The 27,767-nt window shown below is 51.2% G+C and overlaps 2 protein-coding genes across 4 annotated transcripts in view; one reads left to right on the top strand and one right to left on the bottom strand.

The window, feature by feature from the left end:
* The first annotated feature begins 10,007 nt into the window (after nucleotides 1–10,007).
* On the top strand, nucleotides 10,008–14,754 carry LSMEM2 (leucine rich single-pass membrane protein 2). The gene is made up of 4 exons (XM_070456041.1): nucleotides 10,008–11,215; nucleotides 13,288–13,389; nucleotides 13,492–13,677; nucleotides 13,781–14,754. The coding sequence occupies exons 1-4, from the start codon at nucleotides 11,194–11,196 to the stop codon at nucleotides 13,912–13,914; spliced, it is 444 nt and encodes a 147-aa protein (XP_070312142.1). The 5' UTR covers nucleotides 10,008–11,193; the 3' UTR covers nucleotides 13,915–14,754.
* Nucleotides 14,423–27,767, bottom strand: part of IFRD2 (interferon related developmental regulator 2) — a 28,264-nt gene continuing 14,919 nt past the window's right edge. For 2 of the 3 annotated variants that reach the window (XM_070456037.1, XM_070456036.1), the window contains 11 exons: nucleotides 17,145–17,264; nucleotides 16,979–17,063; nucleotides 16,756–16,880; nucleotides 16,513–16,670; nucleotides 16,314–16,367; nucleotides 16,051–16,226; nucleotides 15,851–15,956; nucleotides 15,387–15,524; nucleotides 15,164–15,292; nucleotides 14,986–15,081; nucleotides 14,423–14,873 (listed from right to left, as the gene is read on the bottom strand). In XM_070456037.1, the coding sequence (XP_070312138.1) occupies nucleotides 14,793–14,873; nucleotides 14,986–15,081; nucleotides 15,164–15,292; nucleotides 15,387–15,524; nucleotides 15,851–15,956; nucleotides 16,051–16,226; nucleotides 16,314–16,367; nucleotides 16,513–16,670; nucleotides 16,756–16,880; nucleotides 16,979–17,063; nucleotides 17,145–17,264 (1,268 nt within the window). In that variant the 3' untranslated portion in view covers nucleotides 14,423–14,792. The remainder of the gene's footprint in view (nucleotides 14,874–14,985; nucleotides 15,082–15,163; nucleotides 15,293–15,386; nucleotides 15,525–15,850; nucleotides 15,957–16,050; nucleotides 16,227–16,313; nucleotides 16,368–16,512; nucleotides 16,671–16,755; nucleotides 16,881–16,978; nucleotides 17,064–17,144; nucleotides 17,265–27,767) is intronic. The other variant, XM_070456038.1, reaches the window with a different exon arrangement.

Here is a 27,767-nt window from a genome sequence, read left to right as displayed (position 1 = left end):
TGGATGAAAATTGTTAAAAATAACTAAAAATGTCAAAAAGATCTAGCTCTCAGAATCCACCATCCTTTGGGTACACTAGGCTTGGTTTAGCTATCGGAGGGTAGATTGTGATCTTAGGGGAGCAGGCACTACAGGGCCAAGTGAGGTTCTCTGATGACACAGCCTCCCTAGCCCCCGTAGCTTTACCACCCTCCAGCCTTGAGACCAAGCCTGCTCAGGCTCCAGGGGTGTGACACAGGCCAAGGTGCCAGAAGCCTGAAAAAAAATAGGTATTTATTTTCTTTTGTTAATTAAATTTTTATTTTGGCATATACTTGCTTGATCATGTACTGTTTGTTCAAGGTATCCAGCGAAATGATTCAGTTATACATACACATGTATCCTTCGTGTGTGTGCGCAGTTGTGTCTGACTCTTTGTGACCCCGTGGGCTGTAGCCCACCAGGCTCCTCTGTCCAAGGAATTTTCCAGGCAAGAATACTGGAGTGGGTTGCCATTTCCTCCTCCAGGGAGAATCCCAACCAAGGGATAGAACCCAGGTCCCTGTGTCTCTTGCATTGATAGGTGGATTCTTTACCACTAGTGCCACCTGGGAAGCCCTGTATCTAGTCTTTATTCTTTTCCCATGTAAGTTCTGACAGAGTTGTAAGATAGTTGTAACTATATACAGTAGGTTCTCATTAATTATCTACTTTATATAAGTGTGTATGTGTTAAACACAACCTCTGAATTTCTCCCTCCACCCTGCACGACTTCCCCCTTTGTAACCCAGTTTCTTTTCAAAGGCTGTGAGTCTGTTTTGTCAGTTCAGGGTTATCAGTTTTTATTTTTTATTTATTTATTTATTTTTAATTTTTGGATTATCAGTTTTTAAATTCTACCTATAAGAAAGATCACACAATATTTGTTTTTCTCTGTCTGACTTAGTGTAATCATCTCCTGGTCCATCTGTGTTGTTACAAATGGCAGTATTTCATTCTATACCTATGGCTGAATATATACATATATATATGTGTGTGTGTATATATATGGCATCGATATCGAGCTTTAACCTGTCAGTGGACAATTTGCTGGTTCTGAATCTAGGCTACTGTAAGTAGTGCTTCAGTGAACATTGGGGTACATGGTGTCTTTTTGAATTATGCTTTTCGCGTAACATCAGCCCAGGCATGGGAATGTCAGATCCTAGGCTTAGCTCTCTTGAAAGTGTTTTTCAGGCATTCGGAGACTGTCGTTCATAGTGGTTGTTGCCAAGGTACATTCCCACTCACAGTGTAGAGAGGTTCCCTTTCCTCCAGGCTCCCTCCCATATTTATTGTTTGTTGACTTTTGATGATGGCCATTCTCACTGGTGGGATTTGATTTTTCGTTGTTTTGATTGGCTTTCCTGTAATTGGGATACCGACCATCCTGTCCTATGGTGGTTTTGTTTTGTTTTTTCTCCTTAAAGGTTGTAAGAAAAATGTTGCTGTTGCAGTTGGGTTCTTGAAAGTCACTTGTGTTTGGATTTTATTTCTGCCGTACTCATCCAGGACATTTCCTGAGGGCGGCTGTAATTAAGTGCTCCCAAACCTCGTAAGTTGGAGGTGCCAGTAAGCACGTTGTCCCACTGTAGTTAACAGAAATATCACTTTTTCACACCCACCTCTGGTTCCTTGGGCAACCAGAGCCTTAGGAAAAGTTGGCTTCCTAGGCTGTGAATTTGAGTGTAATGTGGCTGAGCAAACACCCGAGGGCTTGTATCTAATTATTTCTCCCCTAAAGCCCCCCCCCCCCACCCCTCTTTGCCTCCAGAATAATCTCAGCCTGGGACACAGCACCCTGCTGAGGTGCCTAGGAGGCTGCACTTTCAGGAAGGAGGCTTGAGCTGGGGACCCTAGCACCAGGAGACATGGAGGAGGCGGGGTGACTTTACCAAGGTCCTCAAGACCGGAGGGTTGGGCCACCATCCTTTGGGTGCACTAAGGTTGGTTTAGCTGCAGGAGAGCTGACCTGGACTGGGGGACCCTGGTCCCAGCCAGAGCAAACCAGACACTACAGGTTTAAGAGGGGGCTCAGTTAAGGGCACCCCCACTGGCTGTCTCCAACCCACCGGCCATTGACGAAGTCTGCTCAGGCCCCAGGGATGTGATTAACCAGCCCAAATCATGCAGGCTGCAAGGAAGAAACTAGACATTGCTCTTCTTTATTTTCATTTCATACAGATGATATGTTGGAATATAGTCGATTTGCAACGTTCTTTTTTGTCAGGGTGCAGCTACCTGAATCATTTACTACATATTCATACAGAATATCTATTCTTTTGGGGGTTCTTTTGCCATAGAAGTTACTGCAGAAGGATGAGCAAAGTTCCCTGTGCTGAATATCAGGTCCTTGTGGATTATCTATTACCGATACATATTTCTCTGTATATGTTAATTCTCACCTGCTAATTCATCCCAGGCCCTACATCTTTGTGTGTGGGTGTAAAACCCTATATTTGTGTTTGAATTCTGAGAGTGTCCTTTTGTTTTGTAAATTTCTTTGTATATCTTTGTACATTTTGCCTAAAAAGGACATCATATGCTATTGTCTCTTCTGTCACTTAGTATATGATCCTCCAAAGTACATCCATGTGGCATAATTTCATTTGGTTCCTTATGGCTGAGTAATAGTCTACTGCATATATTTACCACATCTTCTTTAATCTTTATCCTGTCGGTGGATATTTTGCTGGTTCTGTGTCTTTGCTATTGTAAACAGTGCTGCAGTGAGCGTTGTGGTACATGTATCTTTTTGAATTATGGTTTCTCTGGGTAGAAGCCCAGGGGTGGAAATATCAGATCCTAGGCTTAGCTCTCTTGACAGTTTTTTGAGGCATTCGGAGACTGTTGTTTGGAGTGGCTGTTGCCAATATACATTCCCACCTTCCAATGTGTAGGGGGATTCCCTTTCCTCCAGGCACAGTCCCGCATTTATTGTTTATAGACTTGTGAGGATGGCCAGTCTGACTGGTGGGATTTGATGTCTTCTTGTTTTGATTGGCATTCCTATAATAATTAGGGATGCTGAGCATCTTGTCCTGTGGTTATTGGTGTCTCCGCACCCTGCCCGCCCCCCCCCCCTCCGCCGCTTCAAGGCTGTAAGGAAAATTGACCTGTGGCAACTGACTTCTTGAAAGTTGGTTGTGTGTGGAATTTGTTTCTGCAATACCCGCCCCAGGACATTGCCTGAAGGCAGCTGTCATGAGCAGCCACCCAGGCCTTGAGAATTTGAGGCTCCAGGAAGCAGTAGTGATCCAGTTGTAGTTACAGGAAGTGTCCACAAGACGGCAGCACTTTCTCATGCCCACCTGTGGTTCCTCAGGCAAGCAGCCTTAGGGAAAGTTGGCTTGCTGGGCTGTGAATGGGAGTGGAGTGTGCCTGAGCAAACACCCAGGGGTTTGCCTCACTGCTTCTTCCCCCTAAAGCCTCACACCCCCTCCCTCCAGACCAGTCCCATGGACCACAGCACCATGTTGAAGGAGGCTTGAGTGGGGAACCCCAGCACCAGGAGACGCGGAGATGAGGTTCCTTTATCAGGGTCCCAAAGGTCACAGGGACCAGCCACCATTGTCGGGGTACACTGGGGACTCTGGTTAGGGCTAGAGCAAACCAGACACTCTAGGTCTAAGAGGAGTCTCAACTAAGAGGACCCAGTTAGCTGTCTTGACGCCAGCACAGTCCACAGAATTCAAGCCTGCTCAGGCTCCAGGGATGTGATAGCAGCCCAAGAGAGGGAGGTGGGAGGGAAGAAACGAGGCATTGCTTTGCTTTTCTTTATTTTCATTTCATGCCCATGGTATGTTGGAATATAGCTGATTTGTAGTGTTGTACTCGTTTCAGGGTACAGCTGCCTGATTCAGCTATGACATTGTAAGGACAGCATATCTATTCATTATAGGCTTCTTCTGAAATAGCTGTTACTGTAGAAGGTTGAGCAAAGTTCCGTGTGCTGAACATCAGGTCTTTGCGGACTATCTATTGGAGATTCAGATTTATGCGTATAAGGAAGGAGGAAGATAATCTCATGAATTATCCATTACACATATGGATTTCTGTGTATATATATATTACTCCTGATCTCCTAATTTGTCACTGGCCCTTCACTTTTTCCCTTTGGAACACTTTGCATATGAATCCTCAGAGTCTCTCTTTGTGTTGAAAATTAGTTCCTTTGTATCTCTTTTTAAATTTTGCCTGAAAGGAACATCATATTGTATTTTATTCCTCAGTGACTTTACTTGGTGTATAAACATTCAAGATCCCTCACTGAGGCTCCAGGGGCATCATTTCAGGGCTGGTTTTTTGTGACTGAGTCATAGTCCATTGTATAAATGTACCACACCTTCTTTAAGCTCTAATGTGTCCCAGGACATTTTACTGGTTCTGGGTCTAAGTTATTACAGGTAGTGTGTTCTGAACCTTGGGGTATATGTATGCTTCTGAATGATGGTTTTCTTGGGATATAGACCCATGGTGGGGGGGGGGGGGCACATATCAGATCCTAAGCTTAGCCTCTCTTGAAAGTTTTTTTTTTTTTTTCTGGCAGTGAAGCCTGTCCTTCACAGTGGCTGTGGACAATGTACCTTCCAACTGACAGCGTAGAGGGTTCCCTTTCTCCAGGTTCTCTCCTGCTTTCATTGTTTGTAGACATGTGAGGATGGCCATTCCTGACTAGTAAGATTAGACTTCTCCAGTGAGTTTTCATTAGCAATCTACTGTAATTAGGGGCACCGAGCTGCTGCTTCTCTGGTAGTAGACTTTTTTTTTCCCCTCCTTAAAATCTTTGAGGGAAAAACACATGTTGGCTTCCTTAAAGTCAATTGTTTTTGGAATGTATTTTGGCAATAACTGCTCCAGGTCATTTACTAAGGGAAGCTGTCATTAAAACCCCTCCTAGCCTTGTGAATTAGAGGTGCCAGTAAGCAGCAGTGGTCAAAAATTGTAGTTACAGGCAATGTCCACAAGACAGTAGCACCATCTCATACTCACCTTAGGCAACCAGTTGTTGTTCAGTTTCTCAGGCGTTTTGGACACTACAACCCCATGGACCGCAGCACGCCAGGCTTCCCTGTCCTTCACCATCTCCTGGAGCTTGCTCAAACTCATGTCCATTGAGTCGGTGGTGCCATTCAACCGTCTTGACCTCTGTCGTCCCTTCCCCCGCTGCCTTCTATCTTTTCCAGCATCAGGGTCTTTTCCAATGAGTTGGCTGTTCACATCAGGTGGCCAAAGTATTGGAACTTCAGTATCAGTCCTTCCAATGAATATTCAGGGTTGATTTCCTTCAGGATTGATTGGTTGGATCTCCTTGCAGTCCAAGGGACTCTGAAGAGTCTTCTCCAAAACCTCAGTTCAAAAGCATCAGTTCTTTGGTTCTCAGCCTTCTTTATGGTCCAACTCTCATATCCTTATATGAATACTGGAAAAACCATAGCTTTGACTATACAGAACTTTGTTGGCAAAATGATGCCTCTGATTTTTAATACAGTGGCAAGATTTGTCATAGCTTTTCTACCAAGGAGCAAGCATGTTTTAATTTCACGGCTGAAGTCACCATCCGCAGTGATTTTGGCTTAGGAAAATAAACTCTTACTGTTTCTATTGTTTCCCCATGTATTTGCCATGAAGTGATGGGACCAGATGCCATGATCTTCATTTTTCGAATGTTAAATTTTAAGCCAGCTTTTTCACTCTCCTTTCACCTTCATCCAGAGGCTCTTTAGTTTCTCTTTGCTTTCTGCCATAAGGGTGGTATCATCTGCATATCTGAGGTTATTGATATTTCTTTCTGGGATCTTGATTCCAGCTTGTGCTTCATCCAGCCCGGCATTTCACATGATGTACTCTCCATATAAGTTAAATAAGCAGGGTGACAGTATACAGTCTTGACATAGTCCTTTCCCAATTAGGAACCAGTCTTTTGTTCCATGTCCAGTTCTGTTACCTCTTGACCTGCATAGAGGCTTCCCAGGAGGCAGGTAAAGTGGTCTGGTATTCCCATCTCTTTAATAATTTCCCACAGTTTGTTGTGATTCACACAGTCAAAGGGTTTAGCATAGTCAATGAAGCAGAAGTAGATGTTTTTCTGGAATTCTCTTGCTTTTTCTATCATCCAAAGGATGTGGCAGTTTGATCTCTGGTTCCTCTCCTTTCCTAAATTCAGCTTATATACCTGGAAGTTCTTGGTTTACATACTGTTGAAGCCTAGCTTGGAGGATTTTGAGCATGATCTTGTGAGCAAGAGAAATGAGTGCACTTGTGCAGCAGTTTCAACATTCTTTGGCATTGCCCTTCTTTCGAATTGGGATGAATAGGGAAAGTCAGCTTGCTGGGCTGCGAATAAGAGAATTGTGCCTGAGTACGCACCGAAGGGCACTATCTCACTACTTCTTCCCCTAAATTCACACGTGCACAGCTCTGAAACAATCCAGGGGGCTGCAGTACCTGGTTGAAGGTGCTTAGAAGTTCACATTCAAGAGGGAGCTGTGAGCAGGGAAACGCAGCACCAGAAGAAACGGAGGCTGGGTGACTATTTGGTGCAAGACCCCCAAGGCCCTGGAGCCTTGATCACACTCAGGGCTCTGGTCCCAGGCAGAGCAGAGAAGAGGTTTCAGATGGGGCTCAGGACAGGGCGCCCTACCTGGCTGTGTCGACCTCACCCAGGGGAGGCATGGGTCCAATGTCTGATCAGGCTGCAGGGGTGCGATCTCGCTCCAACCTCAGAGGCTTTGAGGGGAAAGAGTGTTCATTGCCCCTTCTCCCTTTCTGGAGTGAATGTCACGCCAGTAGTCTCTTGGAGTATAAGCCTTTTGCAAGCTGTGTTATTGTCACTGTTCAGCCGACCGTTTCAGGTATTAGGCATATGTGGAATGTGTCTAGTCTCTTCTGACTGCCCCTCCCATAGAGCTAATTGCAGAAGGTTGAGGAATATGGTCCCCATCCGGTCCCTGTGGTTTTTCTGTCTCAGATACAGTTCTCTTCCTATGAAACAGAAAGGAAGGCACATATCCTTGTGGATTATCTTACAGATGTTACTGATTTCTTTATATAGGGGAGAGGTTCAGAATTCTGTGTATGTGTGGATGGAGGCGGGAAGGAGATCATCCTGGTGGATTATTTTTACAGATGCAGATTTCTGTATCTCTCTGAAGCCCGACCTCCTGGTGATTTAGTCCCAGCAATTCAGTTTTTTTTTTTTTTTTTAAGCCTTTGTGGGTGTTTCAGTTCCGAGATTGTCTGTCTGGGTTGTAAATTTCTTCGTTTTTTCTTTAGAAGGGATATCCTATGCTATTGTCTCCCTGTCTGGAGAGCTTCCCCTAGCCTATGATCCATCCAGGTCCATCGTTGTAGCTCATAGCAGCATCATTTCATAATTCCCATGGTGGTCTTTTATGGCTCCATAATAGTCCATCATATACATGTACCTCAACTGGTTAAAACTTTAATTGGTCAGTGAAGATTTTGGTTGCTCTGTGTGTTGGCTTACGTAGGTCCTCTTGCAGTGATCCATGGGGTGCATGTGCCTTTTGGAACAATGCTTTTGTCCGCATATACGCCCAGATGTGACAACGTCAGATCTCAGGCGTAGCCTTTCATACTGATTTAGTCTGGCATTTGGTGCCTGTTCATTACACTGGTTCTTGCCATTGTACATCGTTGCAAATTGTATTGGGAGATTCTAGTTCCACTGGGGTATTTTCCCCATTTATGGCCTGCAGCTGTATGAGGATGGCCATTCTGAGTGCCAGCGTTTGCACTCTCGTTGCCGTTTTGACTGGCATGCCTGTCATAGGGATGTTGAGCGTCCTCTCTTAGGGTGCAGGTTTGTGGATATTTTTCTTTTGTCTCCTCAAAGGTTGTGAGGCTAAGTGACCTGTAGTAACTGGCCTCTTGAAAGTCCCTTGTGTTGGGAATTTGTCCCTTCAAAATCTGCCCCAGGACATTTTGTGAAGGCAGCTGTGTCTAAGACCCCTGGCCTTGTGAATTCGAGGTGCAAGGAGCGGTGGTCACATTGTAGTTACAGAAGTGTCCACAAGATGGCAGCACTTTCTCCTGCCCATCTGCGGTTCCTCGGGCAAACAGAGCCTCCGGGCAAGTCGGCTTGAAGGGTTGTCTCACTGCTGCTTTCCCCTAAAGCCTCACAGCCCCTCCCTTCTGGACCAGTCCAAACCAAGGCCGCAGAACCTTTCTGAAGGTGCTTCCCTGATAGCTTGGTTGGTAAAGAATCCGCCTGCAATTCAGGAGACGTGGGTTTGATCCCTGAGTTGGGAAGATCCCCTGGAGAAGGAAAAGGCTACCCACTCCAGTGTTCTGGCCTGGAGAATTCCATGGGTAATTCTGTATAGTCCATGGGGTCACAAAGTGTCAGACATGACTGAGCGACTTTCACTTTCACATAGAAGCCCAGGAGGCTGCACTTTCAGGAAGGAGGTTTGCGGCGGGAACCCCAGCACCAGGAGGCGTGGAGGCTGGGTGACTATTCTGCCGACGGAACCCAAAGGCCCTGGATGCCTTGGTCTTCCTCGGGACTGTAGTCCCAGGCAGAGACGAGCAGAGAGGATTCAGATGGGGCTCAGGACAGGGCGCCCTACCTGGCTGTGTCGACCTCACCCCAGGGGAGGCATGGGTCCAATGTCTGATCAGGCTGCAGGGGTGCGATCTTGCTTCAACTTCAGAGGCTTTGAGGGGAAAGAGTGCTCGTTGCCCTTTCTCCCTTTCTGGAGTGAATGTCACACCAGTAGTCTCTTGGAGTATAGTCCTTTTGCAAGCCATGTTGTCGTCACTGTTCAGCCGACCGTTTCAGGTATTAGGAATATGTGGAGTGTATCTAGTCTCTTCTGACTGCCCCTCCTATAGAGCTTATTGCAGAAGGTTGAGGAATGTGGCCCCCATCAGGTCCCTGTGGGTTATCTGTCTCAGATACAGTTTTCTTCATATGTGAACAAGGAAGGAAGAAGGAAATTCTTTGGATTATTCATTACAGATAGAGATTTCTGTGTATAGGGTTTAGGTCCAGAATTCTATGTGTGGATGGAGGCAGGATGGAGAGAATCCTGCGGATTATTTTTTACAGACACACATTTCTGTGTCTCTTTTTGGCCAAACCTCCTGTGGAATGCATCCTCAGTGCTTTTTCTTGTTTTGGAACCCTTTTTGTGTCTTTCAATTCTAAGCATCTCTTATGGGTTGTAAATTTCTTCCTTGGCATCTTTTTTCCTTTGCTTTAGAAGGGACATCCAATGCTATCGTCTCCTTCTGTCTGGCTTGCTTCCCTCAGTTTATTATCTGTTCAGGGCCATCCTTGTGGCTACCAGTGGTGTCATTTCATAATTTCAATGGCGATGTTTTTGGCTGATAGTCTATCACATACATGTCCCTCATCTCGCCCTCCCCGGAAATGGTGTGGTGGTCCTTGTGAGCTGGTCCTTTAAACGGGGTGAAAATAGGGTCAGATCCATGGTTTAGGTGGTAAAGGTCTGCCCACATCCTTGTGGCCTGTATCTGATCATGAGTGGTTCCCTGCTTTTTCTCCCACACCTCAGATATCACAATTGAGTTTTTGGTCTTTTTGCATCTTTTGTATCTTATTCACAGTTTCCCCAAGTGAGCATGCCTGCACTTATTTTTAGTCCTTTATTGTTTCTTTGTATTCTGTTGCTTTAGAAGAGGTTTGTTCTCACTGGTTCTTGCCTTGTGGCCTTGGACCACTTCCTAGAAGTGTCAGACATCTGTTTCTTTTAAGGAGACTGTGGTGAGGATTAAAGGTGGGTCCACGTGACCGAGTGGACTCTGTAGGGCCTGAGCAGATACTGACATGCGTAGTACATTTGACCTTTGAAGAGCACCAGTTTGAACTGTATGGAATCCATTTAGATGTGGGTTTTTTCCAATAAACAGTATGACAGGATCCCCAGTTTGTGAAATCTGCAGATTCAGACCATGGACCCAGGGGGCGGGTGGGGGGGGGCTGCAAAGTTATACATGGATTTTCCAGTGCACAGCCTCAGAGTCTGTCAGCTGTATATTCTGAATGATATAATCCCTGGGCTAAATGCTATGGAAAAAATAAAGTTGGGAAAATGTGAGCAGAAGGCCTCACTGAGGGGGGGTGATACTTGAGTGACATGACGAGGAGCCAGCCAATGGGGACATCCAGGGAAGAGCGCTCCAAGTGGGGAACAGCTCGCCGAGGTCCTGACGTGGGAACGAGCTCAAGTCAGGATATCAAGGAGGTCAGTGTGACAGAGCGGAGTGATGGGAGTTGGGATGTTTAGAAAGTACAGCCTGCTGTCTGGCTTTGTCTCACTTGGGAAGGAGGGGCACAGGGGTCCACAAGGGCGGGTTCTAAGCTGGAGCACTTGCTCTCCTTAAGGGCCAGAGGTGATGGGCATCCTCTCATGACCTTGTGTGATCTGTCTGCCCTTGTGGAGAGAGGAAGATCAAAACTTTGCATTGGGCTGAGCGCTTCGGACGTGGTACTTTCCATTCGCGTGTCCACTGTGCCAGGTGGAAACCATCATTACTCCTGTTTTACAGATGAGAAAAGTGAGGTCTGAAAGGGAACACTCATTCCTAAACCCAAGGCTGGAAACTTAGTAACTGTAAATGAAGTAATGACCTTCGACCGACCAGCAGGGGTACCTGCATGTATTTGGGGGGTGTCTCTGTCCCTGTAGGGGGCCTCTCCTCAGGGCACTGGGCTCCAGTAGTCCATCACCCCTAATCTGTGATGCCAGCAGATCGCACAGCGGTGGGTGCTTGTCCCACATCTGCCAGGAGAAGAGGTCTTCAGAGGTGGAGGGTGGAGATGCATGGGGCTCCCTGCGTGTTTCAGCTGCCATGGTGGGGCATCACTGGAGGTCTGTCTGGATGACGCCAGGGCCCTGCAGACGTGAACAGCGGGGCCCCTGGGGGCGTGCACCGCTGGAGGTGTGCTCTGGCCTGGGTCACCAGGTGGACAGCCTAGCCTGGTCCATGTAGGTCACTCCGCTCCTTCCCATGGCTGGGAGATGCCCCCTCTAAATATAGCCCATAGTGCTGAGCTCACGTCTATTTTCAGCCGAGGTTGGGAGGCGGCCAGGCCTTCGCCGGGCTCTCAGCGGAGCCACCGCTGCCTCTATCCGGTCCTGCTGCTGGGCACCTTCATTGGCCCCCTGCTGCCCACCACCCACCATGTCAGAGGAGACCCAGGAAGGTAGGAGATGATCGCTGGGTGGGGAGCGGGTAAGGCCCCAGTACTGTGACCCTGTGGACCGTGGAGAAACCTGGCTCCTGTCCCACTGACCTCACTTCCTTGACGCGTCATCAGGCCCCGTGTCCCCTACACGTGGAGGAAGGGCTTCCCCTGCCGGGAATGCCTCCTCACCTCATACCTGTCCCCCGTGCGAAGGATAGCGAGAGGAATTAGGGGCAGCTCCCCCACTGGGGCAGGGTCACCTCTAGGCCCAAGTGGGTGTGGGTGGGGCAGGCTGGTCAGGGAAGGTCTGCCTTCAGGGAGGACATAGGATTGGGCGTGGGAGGCGGTCCTGGGAAGCATTTGGGCACATGGCCCAGGGGCTGGGAGTGATTGGCTTCTGGCCTCCACGTGGGCCTATGTGGCCCCATCTGGCTAAAGGTTGGGTCCCTTGGCCTGGCCAGACTGACTTCTAGTTAGACTTTGGTGGCCGGTCTCCTAATTGCCGCACTTCGGGCAGGAGGTCCGGAGGCTCAGAGGGGGAGCACAGGGACCCGGGCAGCTTCCCATTCGATGCTGGCCAGTGTGTGGGACCAGCTGATCAACTCCCCCCGCCCCACCCACAGCGTCAATGTTTATTACTGAATGGGAGGGGCCTGGCCCTGGGTGTGCGACTGTGTGCTTCCTTTTGACGTCTTAAGGATGACATTTACTATGTGTTTTTTGTGGTCACAAACAGAATCTAAGTTCAGTTTTTAGTGTGGAAAAAGCACAGCCAAGTGCACAGAAGGCATTTAATATGACCCCAACCCACCACCACCCAGACAGCGTCAGTTTTTGTTTTACATATTTTGAGCATCTCAAAAGCCAGTCTGAAGCAAATATGAACGTTGAGGTAGTATTCTAAAAGCCAGAGACCCAGAGAGTCCCATCACCCTTGGCTCTATCTGGAGGTGTCTTCCCAATGCCCCCAAATTTGTTTTCGAGCTTCCAGCTAGGCTTCTGGAGGTTTTTTATAGTTAGTTAGTTATTTTTGCACTGTGCTGGCTTCTCTAGCCGCGGAGAGCGGGGGCGACTCTTTGGCGCGCAGGCTTCTCACTGCGGCACCTTCCCCCGCCGAGGGGCTCGGGCTTCGGTACTTGCAGGACGTGGGTTTGGAGTTGTGGCACACAGGCTTAGTTGCTCGGCAGCACGTGAAATCCTCTGGACCAGGGATTGAACCCGTGTCTCCTTCACTGGCAGGTGGACTCTTCTCCACTGCACCACCAGGGAAGTCCTGGAGATCTCAAGGGGCCAACATTTAAAGAGGATGAGGGGGGAAGAACCACCATCTCCTAACTTAGCAAATATGTATGTGAACGCTTACATATGTAACATATTTTTTCAGTGGAGATGCCTAAGGGTGGCGATGTTGTACTCTTTTAGGGGCTCTGGACAACTATCCCCGGGGAAAACCTGATGATAGCTAATTCTAGGAATCCATCGTTAATAACTACTGGGAAACTGGGGGGAAACCCTTGTACACATCCGTTCCTAGGAGTTACTGAATTCAGCAGGGAACTGGAAACAAGCTAAATGCTCAGGCAGCCTGGAGGGGAGACCTCGCAGGCGTGTGCAGCAGTTAGGTAACAAAGGTGGCCTCCTTGTGATCCTGAGTGAGAAGAGAGTTCCCAGAATCTGGCAGAGCAGAGGCCAGGAGGGAAGGGCACCACGCTGGCCGCTGCTGTTGGGGACAGGAACAAGGTGGCAGGCACAGGGCGTGTGGGGCAAACTGACTGCAGAGGCTGCAGCAGGGAGTGTCGGGGGCCGTGGGTTTAGTCCTCCAATGATCTGGCCACGAGCAGGCAGAGAGGACTGCCCCAGAGTCCCTGCCTGCCTGGGGGAAACAAAGCTAAGTCAGGTGCCCTTCCTGCTCCTGTGGGTGAGACAGGCCCACATGGTTCTCGGGTCGTCTTGGCTGCAAATCACAGGTCATTTCTGAGTTGGTTTTAGGGGATTAGGAGCCCGAAGGCCCCTTCTACCGCCGGACACCCTTTGGAAGGGCGAGGGGGGCCTGACCCGCTGGCTCAACCAGTCCCACGCTGACCCCGCAGACACCGCGGCCCTGATGAGGAGCAGGGCGCCGCTGGCTCCCAACCACGTGGAGGAGGTGCGCCTCCACCAGGTGGAGTCCATCAGTGACCTTCACAACGGTGGTGAGAGGGGGCAGGGGAGTGGGGCCGCTGGTCTGAGCGCAGGGAGCGGGGAGGCACGCAGGCTTGCCTGCCTGCCCTCCTGATGCCCCGTCTGCCCTGCAGGTCCGCTGTGCCCCTACCTGGCCGAGGAGAGGCAGCCGTGGGGCGAGCTGCTGGGCGTGCTGCCGCCCTCACTGTGCGCCCAGGCCGGCTGCGGCCCGCTGCACAGCCGCGGGGCCTTCCTGCTGCTGCTCGCGCTGCTGGTCCTCACCTGCCTGGCACTGGCCGTGCTGGCCGTCTACCTGAGTGGTAGGGAGGGCGTCGGGAGCCAGCCGAAGGGGGAGACCGAGGCAGTGTGCGGAGCTGGGAGGGCAGGGTGTTGCGGGGTGGCTGATCCCCATTCCTCCGGCAGTGCTGCAGAGCGAGTCCCTCCGCGTGCTGGCGCACACGCTGCGAACCCAGGAGGAGGTGCTGCTCAAACTCCGGCTCGCCAGCCTCAGCCAGCTGCGGAGGCTCAACTCCAGTGAGGCCCGAGCACCCAGCTGAGATGCCTTTTGGACCAGGGGCCCGGGGGTATGTGCCGGGGAATAAAGTGGCCGTTGGCAGCTTTCTCCTCTCCCACTGCTGCTCCTCACGACTTCCTGGGTGCGGTTTTGGCGTGAGATCTGATCTGACCCCACAGCTGCCCGCCTCTCGTGGCTTCTCTGGCCAGGCCAGGCCTTCTGAGGCTGAGGCTCCGCCTGGTGTGGCCCAAGGTCAGAGGAAGCCACACCAGCCTCCCGGCTCCTCTTGGGGCCTGGCAGCACCCACTGGCCTCCTCCAGATGGTGGGTCCAGAAGCCTAAAAATAGCTGGTCACCCAAACTCAGCCAGGCCTCCCAATGTGGGTTCCAGTCTCCACGCTCAAAAGGCAGGCTGGGCTCCGGGGAGGAGGGAGGCGGGCCATGGTGGGGAGACCTTCGGACGGCACAGGTAAGCAGATGGGGACGGGGAGGCCCAGCGGTGTGCAAACCTGGGTGGGAGGGAGGGCAGAGGAAACAGCCGGGGCCACAGAAGGCTGCGCGTTCTGTTTAATTATCTCTAATCATCTTTAAAAGCCAGCACAAAACTCCACTCCAGGTAGTATCACCGCCCCACTGTGGCATAGTGGCATTTGTCCAGATATCACCCTCCCCCCACACACAAGAAGTGACTCATCACAGGGGCACAAGGCCTGAGGAAGGCGCTGCCTTCTGCCCGCCTCGCAGCCCTGAGACGGGGGAGAGGCCACAGGGCTGCGTGCGGGGGTCCCAAGTGACCTCCAGCCAGCCCAGCCCCGTATCTCTTTGGTTTTGTCATTAAAAAAATAAAAGCGACAAGTCCTGGCAGGGACCAGGTGTTGCACGATCTTCTGTTAAAAAAACAGGCGAGGACGCGGACAGTCTGTCACAGGACGTCCGCCCGCTTGTCCCGCACGCGGCTGCGCGCCTTGGTCCTGGCTCTGAAGGCCGCCGCGTTGTACAGGTGCTGGGGGGCGCAGAGTGAGGGGCGTGAGCAGGGGAGGCGGCGACCCCGCCCTCCTCCAGCCCCCGCCAGCACGCCAGGCCAAAGCAGTGGAGGAGAGAGAAAGGGGCCGAACCTTCTCGAAACGGGAGATCTTGCAGGCCTTCAGGGCTGCGGCATCCAGCACCAGCACCGGGCCCAGGCTGAAGATGTCCCGGAGCAGCTCGTTGTTCTGGGGGTCGAGAAGGCCCGTGAGCTCAGGTCCGCGTGGCACCGCCCCAGGGTGCCCCCTCCCCGTCCGCCCACCCGCCCACCTGGAGGTGGTGGTGCATCCCGGAGCCCAGTGCGTCCTTGAAGGCGGCGTAGACCCGGCGCCGGGCCCAGCTGTCCACGTAGAGCACCTCGAGGCCGAAGCGGATGGTCTCCTCCTCACACTCGCCACCCTACAGGTGAGAGGGGCCAGGACTGGGCTCGGCGGCTGTGCCGACTGTGCCCGGGGGTCAGGGGTGAGGCTGACCCGCGCCTCCGCACACGCACCTCGACGAAGTGCAGCACCGCCCGGAAGGTGGAGCGCTGGCGCCGGCGGTCGGCCTTGGCCCGGTACTTGTTGCTGTCGGTGGCCAGAGTGCGCAGCTCCCCGCAGAGGGCCTCAATGTCCTCGTAGACAAAGTCCTCCTGCAGCGGAGCCGGGGAGGACACGGGGGCCGGGCCTGAGCGCCGCTGGCTCTGAGCCTGGTGGGCTCGCTCCAACCTTGCCTTTCCCGGAGGGAGCCGTGTTCTCCTCTGCCTGACTCCGGATCCCTCCTCCTTGGCCCCTGCCTGTGCCAGACACCCCAGCCAGGGGGCCCCTCAGAGCACCCGGCATCTGAGTCGGTGGAGGCCGCGTCCCCTCTGTAGTGATCTCAGGCTGCCTTGCTCTCTGGGGCATCCCCGGCACCCCGCCCCAGACGGGCAGGAGGCGTTGGCAGGCACCCTCCCAAGCGCGCCCCCGGCGCTCACACCTCAAGGTCCCGGGCGAGCTCAAAGAGCAAGGCGATGGTCTCGCCGGCAGCCATCCGCAGGTTCACACTCTCGCTGGACAAGAGCTGGGGCAGCCGGGGTAGCTGCCTGGGGAAGGGGCAGGCTGAGCCATTGTGTGTGGGCCGGGGGGCCTATTCACCCCGGCCCTCCCGCTCCCGGGGTGGGGGCGCAGCGCCCCTACCTGTCCAGGATGGGGCCGATGTGCGTGCTGGGGCAGATGGTGAGGAGCAGCGCCCAGGCCTGCAGGGCTGCGCAGAGCAGGCTCTGCAGGCTGGCGGGGACCACCGGGCCAGAGCCCCGCCCGCTGCAGGCCCGGCTGAAAACACCTTCTAGGCAGGTGAGGCAGGAGACCAGGTCCTAGGGGGCGCACAGGAGGCAGGGGACGGGCTCAGGGGCAGAGCCGGGGCCTGGGGGCTCTCCCGCCGGGGCCGCTAGGCCACTCACCTCCATGTCGGCGGCGGCCACGTAGCAGCCCAAGCCGAGAGCAGACGCGCACTGCTGGGAGGAGGGTAAAGCAGCCGGTGGTCAGAGGCAGGCCCGGGCTTCCCGCCGCCGGCCGGGGCTCACCCTCAGAGTAGGGGGAGCCTGGAGGCGGAGGTGGGGGATGAGGTGCAGGCGGGGTAGCCCGGGCGAGGACACTCACGTGGAGCCGGGCGGCAGGGCTGGCCGCGCTGTCGCTGAGCACAGAGACGAGCAGCGGCTGCAGGCTGTGGAAGAACTCCTCGCCCTTGGGGCCGGGGCCCAGCTGCACGCACAGCAGGCCCAGCACGGCCGCGGCCAGGGCCTGCTCCTCGCCCTTGCCTGCGGGAAGGCCGGCGGTCAGTCCAGGCAGCGAGGGCCAGCACCCAGCCGGTTCAGGGCCGCCCCCCTGCACCCCGGGCCCCACCTTTCTTGAGGCACTTTTCCAAGGCGTCGGCCAGGGTGAGGCGGCGCTCCAGCAAGAAGTCGGGGAGCAGACGGGCTGCGAGGGCCAGGCGCAGGCTCTCCAGAGCGCCCTGCCGGGTCTTGGCACTGGGGGACGGAGAAGGGGTTTCGTGGGCCAGCCCGCCCTGGCAGCCGGCGCGGGCTAAGCAGGGACGCGGGACGGGGCTGGCTGGAGGTCGGGGTACCTCTTGTCTGTGAGGCAGTCCACATACTCCTTCACCTTCTCCTCAAGGTCCTCCTGCTGACCCTGCTCTTCCACGGCTTCCCCTCCTGCAAGGCCAGCTCGTCATGCCCCTTCCGGCCCACCCCTGGAGCCCCGCGGGGTCCCCGCTGCACCCCATCCCCTCTCACCCAGGCTCTCCTCGGCGGCGGCGCTCAGCTGGCTGGGACACTCGCTGGTAGTGCTGCGGGCCTCGCTGGCTGCCTCGTCCTCACTGGAGCCTGAGTCAGCCTGGGTACTGCTCCGGGCACCTGGGGAGGGCAGGACGGGGGCGCTTGGTCTGCCCTGGTGGAGGCGTGATGGCGGGGGTTACCTCGCCAGCCTCATGACCCCGCGGGACAGGATGCTGCCCTCCTCAAGGCTGACTGATGCCTGAGCCAGGAAGGCAGCCTGCGGTGGGCAGGCGCCAGGCCCCACATCAGACAACCTGGGAGGTGTGGTGGGCAGGGCCTCCTGAGGCTCGAGTGTGCTTTTAGGAGGAGACGTGAGCTGGGCCATGCAGAGGGGCTGCCCAGACCCCACCTTGGCATGGAGTAGGGGCACATCCAGGCAGATTCTGGGGTAGCTGGATCACCGGCCCAGATGATGCCCCTAAATGCCAGGGCCTTAGATTACAGAGCCTGACAGACCCAAGATCCACATCCCTGCTGCAGAGCTTAACGCGGGTTAACCAGGTAAGAGGACTTGGTCTTCAAAGCCTCACTTTCTCCGTCCGCAAAAGAGGTGAAAAGCACCTCTCTGGGGCCGGCAATGCAGACAGTAAGTACCCAGGTGACTAGTCTCGGCTCTCAGTGGGTCAGCCAGCTCACCCACCAGCACTGGGGTTTGAGATCCGGCTCCTGGTGGGTGTGGGTGGGCGCCCCAGGCCTCACACACACTCTCCTGAGCTCCCCTGGGCCATGCCAGCCTTGGCCCAGAGTGGATGGACACACAGGCTCCTCTTGACCCTGGGATGTACAGAGCGCCACGTGGCCCCTGGTTTCGGGAGCCCTTGAAAAAGGTGAACACAGGAAGGTGTGCGGGTCATCAGCAGAGCTGGACGCTCGTGTGTAAGGGCGGCAGCTGCAGCCGGAGACCCAGATAGTTGCTGGTCACCAGGCTGACCCTGCGTGGCTGGGGGGGGGGGGGGGGGTGTGCGGCGGAAGATGGTGCTGCCGAGGTCACAGCAGGGCCCAGGACGGGGTGCGGTGGAGACGGACTGTCTTCAAGCACCCTCAGAGAAGCCTGGGCCCGTGGAGAGGGGAGGTTCGCTCCTGCTGTTGAGTGGTGTGTCTGGGATAAATCAGGAGGTTAGGACTGACATTTGTGCGTGCTCAGTCGCTTCAGGAGAGTCCGACTCTTTGTGACCCTATGGACTGTAGCTCACAGGATCCTCTGTCCATGGGATTCTCCAGGCGAGAATACTGGAGTGGGTTGCCATGTCCCTCTCCAGGCGATCTTCCCGATCCAGGGATCAAACCCATGTCTCCTATATCTCCTGCACTGGCAGATGGTTCTTTACCACTAGCGCCACCTGCCCATAAAACTGACATATACACAGTAGTGTAAGTAACAGTGACCAAGGCCTAATGTGGAGCACAGGGGATTCTACTGAGCCCTGGGTCAGAATCTGTATGTGTGTGTACAGTATATATACACTATATATATATATATATATATATATATGTATATAGATCTATATATATATATATATATGTATATAGATCTATATATACATATATACTGTACACACACATATCTATGTATGTATAACTAAATCATGTTACTGTACACCTAAAAAACATCAGAGTAAATCAAATACACACCAAAATAAAGTAAAAATGCAACCAAAATGGAAGGAAGGGCGGGGGGGGAGGGAAGGGAGGAAGAAACGAGGGAAGAAGAAGGAAGAAAAAGGTAAGTGGGGACCAGCCAGCCTAGATCAGCTTCCTCGCCCAGGACAGCCTTGCCTACGGACCGAGATGCTTGAGCGCCGTCTCCCCTGGAGCGTGAGTCAGTCTCTCTCTCCCTTCCTCTTGCTCCTTGTCTCATTGCTCTGTTGTTCTCTTTTCCTCCTCCTTCCTTCTCTATCTTCCTTTCTTCCTCTTTCGCTTTGTATTTTCCACTCTCTCGTTCTCCCTTTCTTGAATCCTTTCCTTCCCCTCTCTTTTTTCTGTCCCGTCTTTCTCTTGCTTTCCGTTTCTTTCCCTCAGGCTCGCTACCCTCATCGTTATGTTCCCTAGTTCCCTTCTCTTTCCCTCTACCCTCTGTTTTACCTTAACTCTCTGCCTTCATTTGTCTCTTTCTGATTCTTTCCTTCTCTACATCTTTCTCCCTCCCTTCCTCTCTCCATCTCTGATTCTGTTCCCTCCTCTCTTTCCTTCCATCTCTTTCTCCAGCCTTCCTCCTCTCTTCCTCCCTTTCTCCTCTTCTACTGTCCTTCCATTCTTCTTCTCTGATTTTCTTTCTCTATTTCTTCCCCTCTTTCTCTAATGCTTTTTGTTTCCTTCTGTTTCTTTCCTACACTTCCTTCCTCTCTCCTTCCCTCTTTCTGCCTATCCATTGTCCTTCGTCTTTTTCTCTCCCTTTTTTCTGTCTCTTTCCCTTGCTTCCTCTCATTCTTTTGCCTCTATCTTCCATCCCCTTTCTTCCTTCCCTTCTCTCTTTCCCCCCCCTCACTCTTCTTTGCTTTGTTGCTTTCTTTCTTTCCCATGCTCTCCTCCTCTCTTTCACTCTTCCTTCCTCCCTCTATTTCTTCCTGCCTCTCTTTTTCTCTCACCCTTTCTCTCCTTCTGTCTTTTCCTCTCTCTCATTATCTGTCTTCCTTCCTTCCCCTGTATTTCATCTCTCGTCCTTCCTTTCCACTTTCCTTCGATCCCCCCTTTCTCTCTCCTTCCTCCCTTCCTCTGTCTCTTTCTCTCTCACCCTCCCTTCCTCTGTCTGTCTCTCTCTTTCTCTCTCCCCCTCCCTTCCTCTGTCTGTCTCTTTCTCTCTCCTTCCTCCCTTCCTGTGTCTCTCTCTTTCTCTCTCCCCCTCCCTTCCTCTGTCTCTCTCTCTCTCTCCCCCTCCCTTCCTCTGTCTCTCTCTCTCTCCCCCTCCCTTCCTCTGTCTCTCTCTCTCCCCCTCCCTTCCTCTGTCTCTCTCTCTCTCTCCCCCTCCCTTCCTCTGTCTCTCTCTCTCTCCCCCTCCCTTCCTCTGTCTCTCTCTCTCTCTCCCCCTCCCTTCCTCTGTCTCTCTCTCTCCCCCTCCCTTCCTCTGTCTCTCTCTCTCTCTCACCCTCCCTTCCTCTGTCTCTCTCTCTCTCTCACCCTCCCTTCCTCTGTCTCTCTCTCTCTCTCTCTCTCCCCCTCCCTTCCTCTGTCTCTCTCTCTCTCTCTCCCCCTCCCTTCCTCTGTCTCTTTCTCTCTCTCTCCCCCTCCCTTCCTCTGTCTCTCTCTCTCTCCCCCTCCCTTCCTCTGTCTCTCTCTCTCTCTCTCTCCCCCTCCCTTCCTCTGTCTCTCTCTCTCTCTCTCACCCTCCCTTCCTCTGTCTCTCTCTCTCTCTCTCCCCCTCCCTTCCTCTCCACGTTTCTGTGTCTCTGCTCTCCTCCTCTCATTTTCTCTTCCTTCTTTCTCCCTTGGTTCCTTCCTTCCTGTCTGTTTTCAGTCTTTCCCCTTCCTTCTCTCTCTCTGAGTCTTCATCTCTTGTTCTCTCTCCCTTCCCCTGTTCCTTTCTTTCTTCTCTCAGTCTGTCTTTCCGTTACTCTATTTCTGTCCTCCTTCCTTCCTTCTCTGTTTTCTCTTACGCTCTGAAACTCTATAACTCCCTTTTTTCTCTCTACTCTTTTCTCTTTCTCTACTTCTCTTTCCCCTCGTCCTTCCTGTCTTTCCTGCTCTCACTTCGTCTATTTATCTCCCTCCTCTCACTCTTCCTTCTGTCTTCCTCTCTTGATCCCTCCCTTCCTTCCTCTTTCCCCTTTTGTTCCTCTCTCTGCCTTCCTTCCTCTAATGCTTTTTCCTTCCATTTCTTCCTTCCCTGCTCTCTCCCCTTCCTTCCTCTCTCCTTCCGCCTTTCTATCATCCTTTGTTTCTCTCTCCCTTCCTTTTCTTCCCTTCGTTCCTTTCTCTTTTGCTCTTTGCTCCTTCCTCTGTCTCTGTATCCCTCTCTTGCTTCCTTTCTTCCTTTTACTTTCTTCTTTCTCTACCTTCCTCCCTGTTTTTCTTTATCTTTCTTCCTTTTTCTGTCACCCCTTCTGCCCTGTCTACCCCTCTCGCTCTGTCTTCCTGCCTTTGAGCCTCTCTTCCCCCGTCTCCTTCCGTCCTTCCTCATCCTTCCTGTCACTGTTCCTTCCTTCGTCTCTCTCACTTTCGCGCTCCTTTTCACAGTTTCTCTCCTCTCTCCCTTCCTTCCTTTGATTGTCTCTCTCTCCTCTCCTCTCTCTAACTCCTTTCTGTCCCTTTTTCCCCTCCTTGCCCCTTCTCTCAGTCTTTTTCAATTTCAGTCTGTCTGTCTTCCTCCCTCCCTCCCTCCCTGTTTCTGTCTTCCTTCTCCCTCCCTTTCTTTCCATCTGTTTCCCTCATTTTCTCTCTCCCGTCTCTCTCATGTGTTTTCCTCCCTTCCCCTCTGTTCCCGTCTCTCCCTCTCACTCTCTCTGCCTTCCACTGTTCCTCTTCCTCCCCTCACCCTCTCCATTACTGTTTCTCTTTCCTCCCCTGCTCCTCTCTCCTTTTCGCTCTTTATCTCTTTCTTCCTTTCTCTGATTTTCTTTTGCTCTTTCTCTCATTCTCATTCCTTCTCTAGTATTATTTCCCCCTTGTTCTTTCCTTCCCTCCGTGTCTCCTCCTTCCTCTATTTCTCCCCCGCCCTCCTCCTCCTCTTCTGCTGATTCTCCTTCCCTCACTCTCTTCTCTCCTTCCTGTTTCCCTCTTTCATTTCTTCCTTCCTCTCTGCCTCTCTCCTCCTTCTCTCCGTCTGATTCTCTTCCACTCTTCTGTTCCCTCTCTTCTCCTCTGGTGACTTCTGCCCTTCTTTCTCTAACGCCCGCTGTCTCATGCTCTCGCTCCCTTCTCTCTTTTCTCTCCTCTGTTTCTCTCCCTCTTCCTCTCCCTTGCGTTCCTCCCCTCTGCCTCTTTCCCCTTCCTTCCTCTCATTCTTTCCACCCTTCCTCTTCTTTCTGTCTCCCTTCCTTCCTGTCTCTTACTCTCTTTCTGCCCTCTTTCTGTTCCCCTCAGTCCATTTCTTTCTTCCTATCTTTGTCTCTTTTTTTTTTGCTCTTTCTCTCCTTCCCTATTCTTTCCCTATCCCATTTCTTTCCGTCTTCCTATTTCCCTTCCTTCCTCTCTGCTCTATTATGCTCCCATTCCCTCATCCCCCTTTCTCTCTCCCTTCTCCTCTATTTCTCACTCATTTCTGTCATATCTTTCCCTTCCTTTCTCTCCCTCTGTGTCCCTTTCTTTCTCTTGCTTCCTTCCTCTTCCTTCGTCTCTTTCACCCATCCTCTTCCTCTCTCCTTTTTTCTTTGTCTCTGTATTTCTCTCTCATTCCCCCTTTGTTCCTGTCTCTGATTCTCCTTCCTTCCTACTGTCTCTCTTCCTCTGTCTCCCTCTATTTCTTCCTCTTACCTTCTCCTTTCCTCTTTCCCTTTTTTCTATCCTACTCTGCCTTCCTCGCTTCCTCTCTCTTGTCTATTCCCTCTCTATCTTCCTTCCCCTATTTCTTTCCTTCTCTCTTTTTCTTCCCCCTCTATTTCTCCTTCAATTTCCCTGTCTGTCTCTTCCATCCTCTTTTTCTCCCTCTAACACTTTCTCCCTCTTTCCTTTCTTCATCTTTCTCTCAATCTCTCTTCCTTCCATTGTTTCTCTCCTCTATTACTCTATTCCTGATCCTTTCCCCCCTTTCTCTCCTTCCTTCTCTCTATAATTCTATTTCCCCCTCATTCTTTCCTTTCTCTCTCTCTGTCCCCTCTCGTTGCATTTCTCTTTCTCTCATTCTCCCTTCCTTGATTCCTTCCTTCCTCTCCATCTCTAGCCTTTCTTTTGCTTTCTCTCTGTTCCTTCCTCCTTCACTTTAATTCTCTTTCCCTCACCCTCCCTTTCTTTCTCTCCTTGCTCCCTCTCAACATTCACGATTCTCTTCTCTCTCCCTTCCTTCCTTTAAAGTCTTTCACTCTCTCCTTCCTCCTTTTTTTCTATCCTCTTTTCCCCCCTTCCTTTTCCTCTATTTCTCTCTTGCTTCTCTCTCACTCTGTCTTCCCATTACTCTTTCTCTCTCTCCTCCTTTTCTCTTTATTTTTTCCTTCCTTCCTTCCTCTGGTTCTCTTTCTCTCGCTCCTTCCCTCGCTTTCTCCCTAATTCCTTTCTTGATTCCTTCCTTCCCCCCATCTCTCTCCTCTTTCTCCCTTTCTCTATTTCACACTCTTTCCCCTCAATCTTCTTTCCTCCTTTCATTCTTCTCCTCTATCGTCCTTGCTTCCTGCCTTTATCTTTCAGTCTCTTTCTCTGTCCTCTTTCTGTCTCTTACTCTCTCCTTCCCTCTATCTTCCTTCATCTTTCCTTTTTCCTACCCTTCTCTTTTCCCACCTCCCTTCGCCTCTATTTCTTTCTCTTTCTCTCTCCCTTCCATTCTTCCTCTTTGCTCTGTCTTCTCTTTCTGTTACTGTATTTCTGTCTCTAACTTCCTTTCTTCTGATTTTCTTTCACTCTTTCCTTCTCTCTCCCTTTCTTGATTCCTCTCATTATTTCTATCACATTCCTCTGTATTCCTTTTGCTTTAACTTTTTCTCTCTCTCCTGCCTTCCTTTTTGTCTGTCTCTACATTTCACTCTTCCTTTCTGTCTTCTTTACATGTCCTCTCACTCCATTTCCCTCTTCCTCTCATTCTTTACTCCTTTCTCTGTATCTTCCTTGATTTCTCTTTCCCTCTCTTTCTGCAATCCTTCCTTTCTTGATTCCCTCCTCCTTCCTCCTCCTCTATCTTCCTTTCTCTCTTGTTCTCCCTTCCCTCCCCCTCTATCTTTGATCTCTTTCTGTATCTGCCCTCCTTTCAGTCTGCCGCTCGCTCTTACTTTCTCTCCCTGTTTCTCTCCCTTGCTCTCACGATGTTTCTTTCCCCATTCCTTTCTTCCTCTCCTCTCTCATCCTTTCGCTGTCTCTATCATTCTCCCCACTTTTCATCTTTACAGTCTCTCTGACAGTTTCTCTCTATAGATCTCACTCTCTTTCGTCTATTTCTTGCTGTCTAGGCGTGAACCCTCGAAGCTGCAAAGAGCCTTAAACCCTCACCTTGTCTGCAGGTCTCCTGGTTGTGAGGTGGTTATCTCCAGACTACTTCCTTAGAGTGGACTGCACAGCGCCTCAAGCGCCCTGGAATAACCTACCTGAGTTACGGATCTGAAAAAGGATTCTTACAGCAATCTGTACAGCAGAATCAAGTGGCTAGGGAACTCAAACACAACACTGTATATCACACAGAGTGCAATAAAGATTGAGAGTGAAAAGACAGACTGCTAATTCTATTCCCTCAGGCCTTTGCAACCTGGTCTGGCGTCACATCCCTGGAGCCTGAGCAGGCTTCATCCCAAGGCTACACTTTAAGGTGTGCTTGGGGCTGAGGGAGCCGAGCCGGACGGGAAGACCCCACTTGACTTCAGTGCCTGGTCCCGACTGGCTGGGGCCACAACTTCAGGATGCAGGAGCCGCTGGGCAGGAAGGGCTGTGAAAAGTTCCTGGGATCCCAATTAGAGACTGCTTCCTTCGAGTCACCCCACCTCCAAACCACAGCATCCTTAGACAGCACTTTTGCAGAACCTGGGATTTGTCTATCAGGTAGAAGCAGACAGCAGCAGCCTGAAGGGCAAGAGGGAAGCGGTGATGAGTCACAGACTCTTGGCTGTTTCTTTGGGCATCCCACTCAAACTGACAACCCAGGAACACAGCTTTCTCTAAGAGCCATGAAGCCTCAGCTCGCCCGAATTAACAGGCTGGGGCAGAAGGTGGTGCCCACCTTGTGGTCGCTGCTTGTAACAGAACTTTAAAACCAACACTTCAGAGCAGTTAAATCAATTGCCAGAGCTAAATTTTACACTTTAAAACAAAAATCAACTGAAAAGATGCTCAGCATCTCTAATGATTAATGCATGCAAATTAAAGTGACAATGAAGCAACCCATCACACAAGTCATCAGAAAGTCACTACACAAAAAACGCTGGAGAAGACACAGAGAACCCTACAGCACTACTGGTTCGAGTGTAAACTGGAAATAGCCACTCTGTCGAAAAACTATAAAGCTTCTTTAAAAACCAAAAAACAATGCTACCACAAGCTCTGGGAATCCCAGTCCTGGGCCTATAGCCAGAGAAAACCATCCTTGAAAAGACACGTGAAACCCAACCGTCCTTGTGCCATAATCCAAGATAGAATACCACCCGAAACCATGGAAATGTCGAATCACAGATAAATGAGGAAAAAAGGCTTACCACAACCGCTCCATGGACTGGTGCTCAGCCAGTAAACAGAATGAAACCATGCCATCTCTGGGCACTTGGACCCAGCAAGGCATGATTACACGAAATAGACAAAGAAAAACACTGCTTATAACACTTAGAAGTGCAATCTAAACACTGATACAATGGAGGTACTAAAAAAACAGATGAGATACTAAAAAGAAACTTAGATTTACCAAAGGTAAAGGTTAGAGAGGAGGAGAATAAATTAGGACGTTGAAATTGTGGTTTTCTGTCAAATAAATATACACCCCACACACATAAATATATTTAACAAGCAAGGCCATATGAGATAGCAGAAGGCGCTTAGTCAACACTCTGTAATAACCCACATGGGTAAAGCACCGGAGAAGGAACAGGTAAAAGTCTATGTGTAACTCAATCAGGTTGCTGCAGAAATAAAAACACTGTGTATCACCTATAATGCAACAGAATATGGAAATGATATTTTAAAAAAATAGACTGGGGCCTACCTATTCTATTGCACGAGGCCAGTGCCCCATGGGCAGGGTCAGAGTAGTGAAGCCTGAACTGTCTTGGGTCCCAGGGTGGCCTGGGGTGAATCTGAGAGCTGAAGGGTTGGTGCCTCCAAATGAGTGCCACCTCGCACCTGTACTTCCTGCTCCCCTCTAGTTGGGACCACAGCCTGGGAATGCAAGCTGATCCTCTAAGAGCTCAGGCCAGCCTAGTACACCTGAAGGGATGTTGGGGCTACTGGGCAGTAAGAGCTCCGCCAAGTCTCCCGGCCTCCACGGCTCCTGGTCCTGGGGACCCACTTAGCACAGGCTTCCTTTTGGTCGCCCCACCTAAAACCACAGAACCCTGAATAAAACTCATGCAGGGCTTGAAATCTGTCTCCAGGGTGGGAGGAGAGGGAGGACCCTGAAGGGCAAGAAGGAAGAGGTATTGAATCACAAGCTAATGGCTATTTCTCCTGGCAAGTTCCACTCTAACGGACCACCCAGGAAACGGCTTTCTCTAAGGCTCAGGAAGGATCAGACTGCCTGAAACACAGGGGAGAGGAAGGGGAAGAGCTGCCGCCTTGTGGCCACGACTAGTAACAGCCGCTTTCAAAAGGCGCTTAGGGGCACTTAGGTTTGCAGAGCGGTGAGTGACGCCTGCCCTCAAGCAATATCCTCTGGCAGGTCAAGAAAATCGACTTGAAAACCGGGCTCACTCTCAGGAAACCAACTGCAAGAGCTAAATTTTACTACATTCTTTCTTTACACACACACACACAAGTCTAATGGTCAGGTGTTCAGCACCTTCAGTGATCAGAAAAATGCAAATCTAAATGACAAATCGGTAAACCCTAACACCAGTTATCCAAAGGGCTACACACAAAAAATTCAAGAGAGGCTGGGGACAGAAGGGAACACTACTACACGGTTAGTGCAAATATAAACTGGCAACGGCCGCTCTGGGGAACACTATGGAAGTTCTTTCCACAATGAAACAGACTGCTACCACAAGCTCTGGAAATCGCACTCCTGGGAATATACTTGGAGAAAACCATCCTTTGAAAAGACATATATGCATTCAAATGGTATTTGCTCCAATATCCAAAACAGCATAGCCATTGAAACCACCGGTAAGTACATTCATTAATTAATGAAAGAAAAAGACATGGAACAAACATACCATGAGCTAGTAGTCAGCATGAAAACAGAGTGAAACCATGCCATTTGTGGCTCTGCGACACAGCAGGAGAGGACTGCGCTAAGTACGCAGTCAGACAGGGAAAAACACGTATCATTCATATCACAAACGGGGACTCCAAACCCCGAACAACTGAACTACTGTACTAACAATACAGGAGGGAGACCACAAAAAGAACTTAATTTACTAACGGGAATAGATGGGGAGTGGAGGGAAAAAATGCGATGGTGGGATTGACAGGAAAGCACAAATAAATAATGTATGTATATATGTATATATACATATAAAACACAGACTCACCAAGGATGTACGAAATACCACAAGAGACTCTACTCACCACACGGTAATACCCTCTGTGGGTAAATGACCCAAGAAAATATAGGTACAGTTATATATTTAACTAAACCAGGGTGATGTAGAACAGCAGAACACCACTGTACCATCTATATTACAATACAAAATGGGAATTAAAGAAAATAAATCTGGACTGCCTACCCTGTTCCAGGTGGTCCAGGTCACCTGCGCTGGTGTCACACCCACGAGGCCTGGACAGCCTGAGCGAGCAGAAGAGCCTGTGCAGGCACGTGCGCCCCCCGAAGACCTGTGCTTCCTACAGCCCTCTGGGGGGGACCACAGC

This window comes from Odocoileus virginianus, chromosome 26 (assembly GCF_023699985.2).
Source record: "Odocoileus virginianus isolate 20LAN1187 ecotype Illinois chromosome 26, Ovbor_1.2, whole genome shotgun sequence".
NCBI lineage: Eukaryota > Metazoa > Chordata > Mammalia > Artiodactyla > Cervidae > Odocoileus > Odocoileus virginianus.
Note: the sequence above shows the minus strand (reverse complement) of the source record. Positions and strands in the feature narration are given on the sequence as shown.

Excerpts from the sequence above, each read along its gene's own strand:
- LSMEM2 (XM_070456041.1), top strand. The coding sequence starts at position 11,194 with ATGTCAGAGGAGACCCAGGAAG. Across the intron at positions 11,216-13,287 it reads GTCAGAGGAGACCCAGGAAG|ACACCGCGGCCCTGATGAGG; the intron begins GTAGGAGATGAT and ends CTGACCCCGCAG. Across the intron at positions 13,390-13,491 it reads CAGTGACCTTCACAACGGTG|GTCCGCTGTGCCCCTACCTG; the intron begins GTGAGAGGGGGC and ends TCTGCCCTGCAG.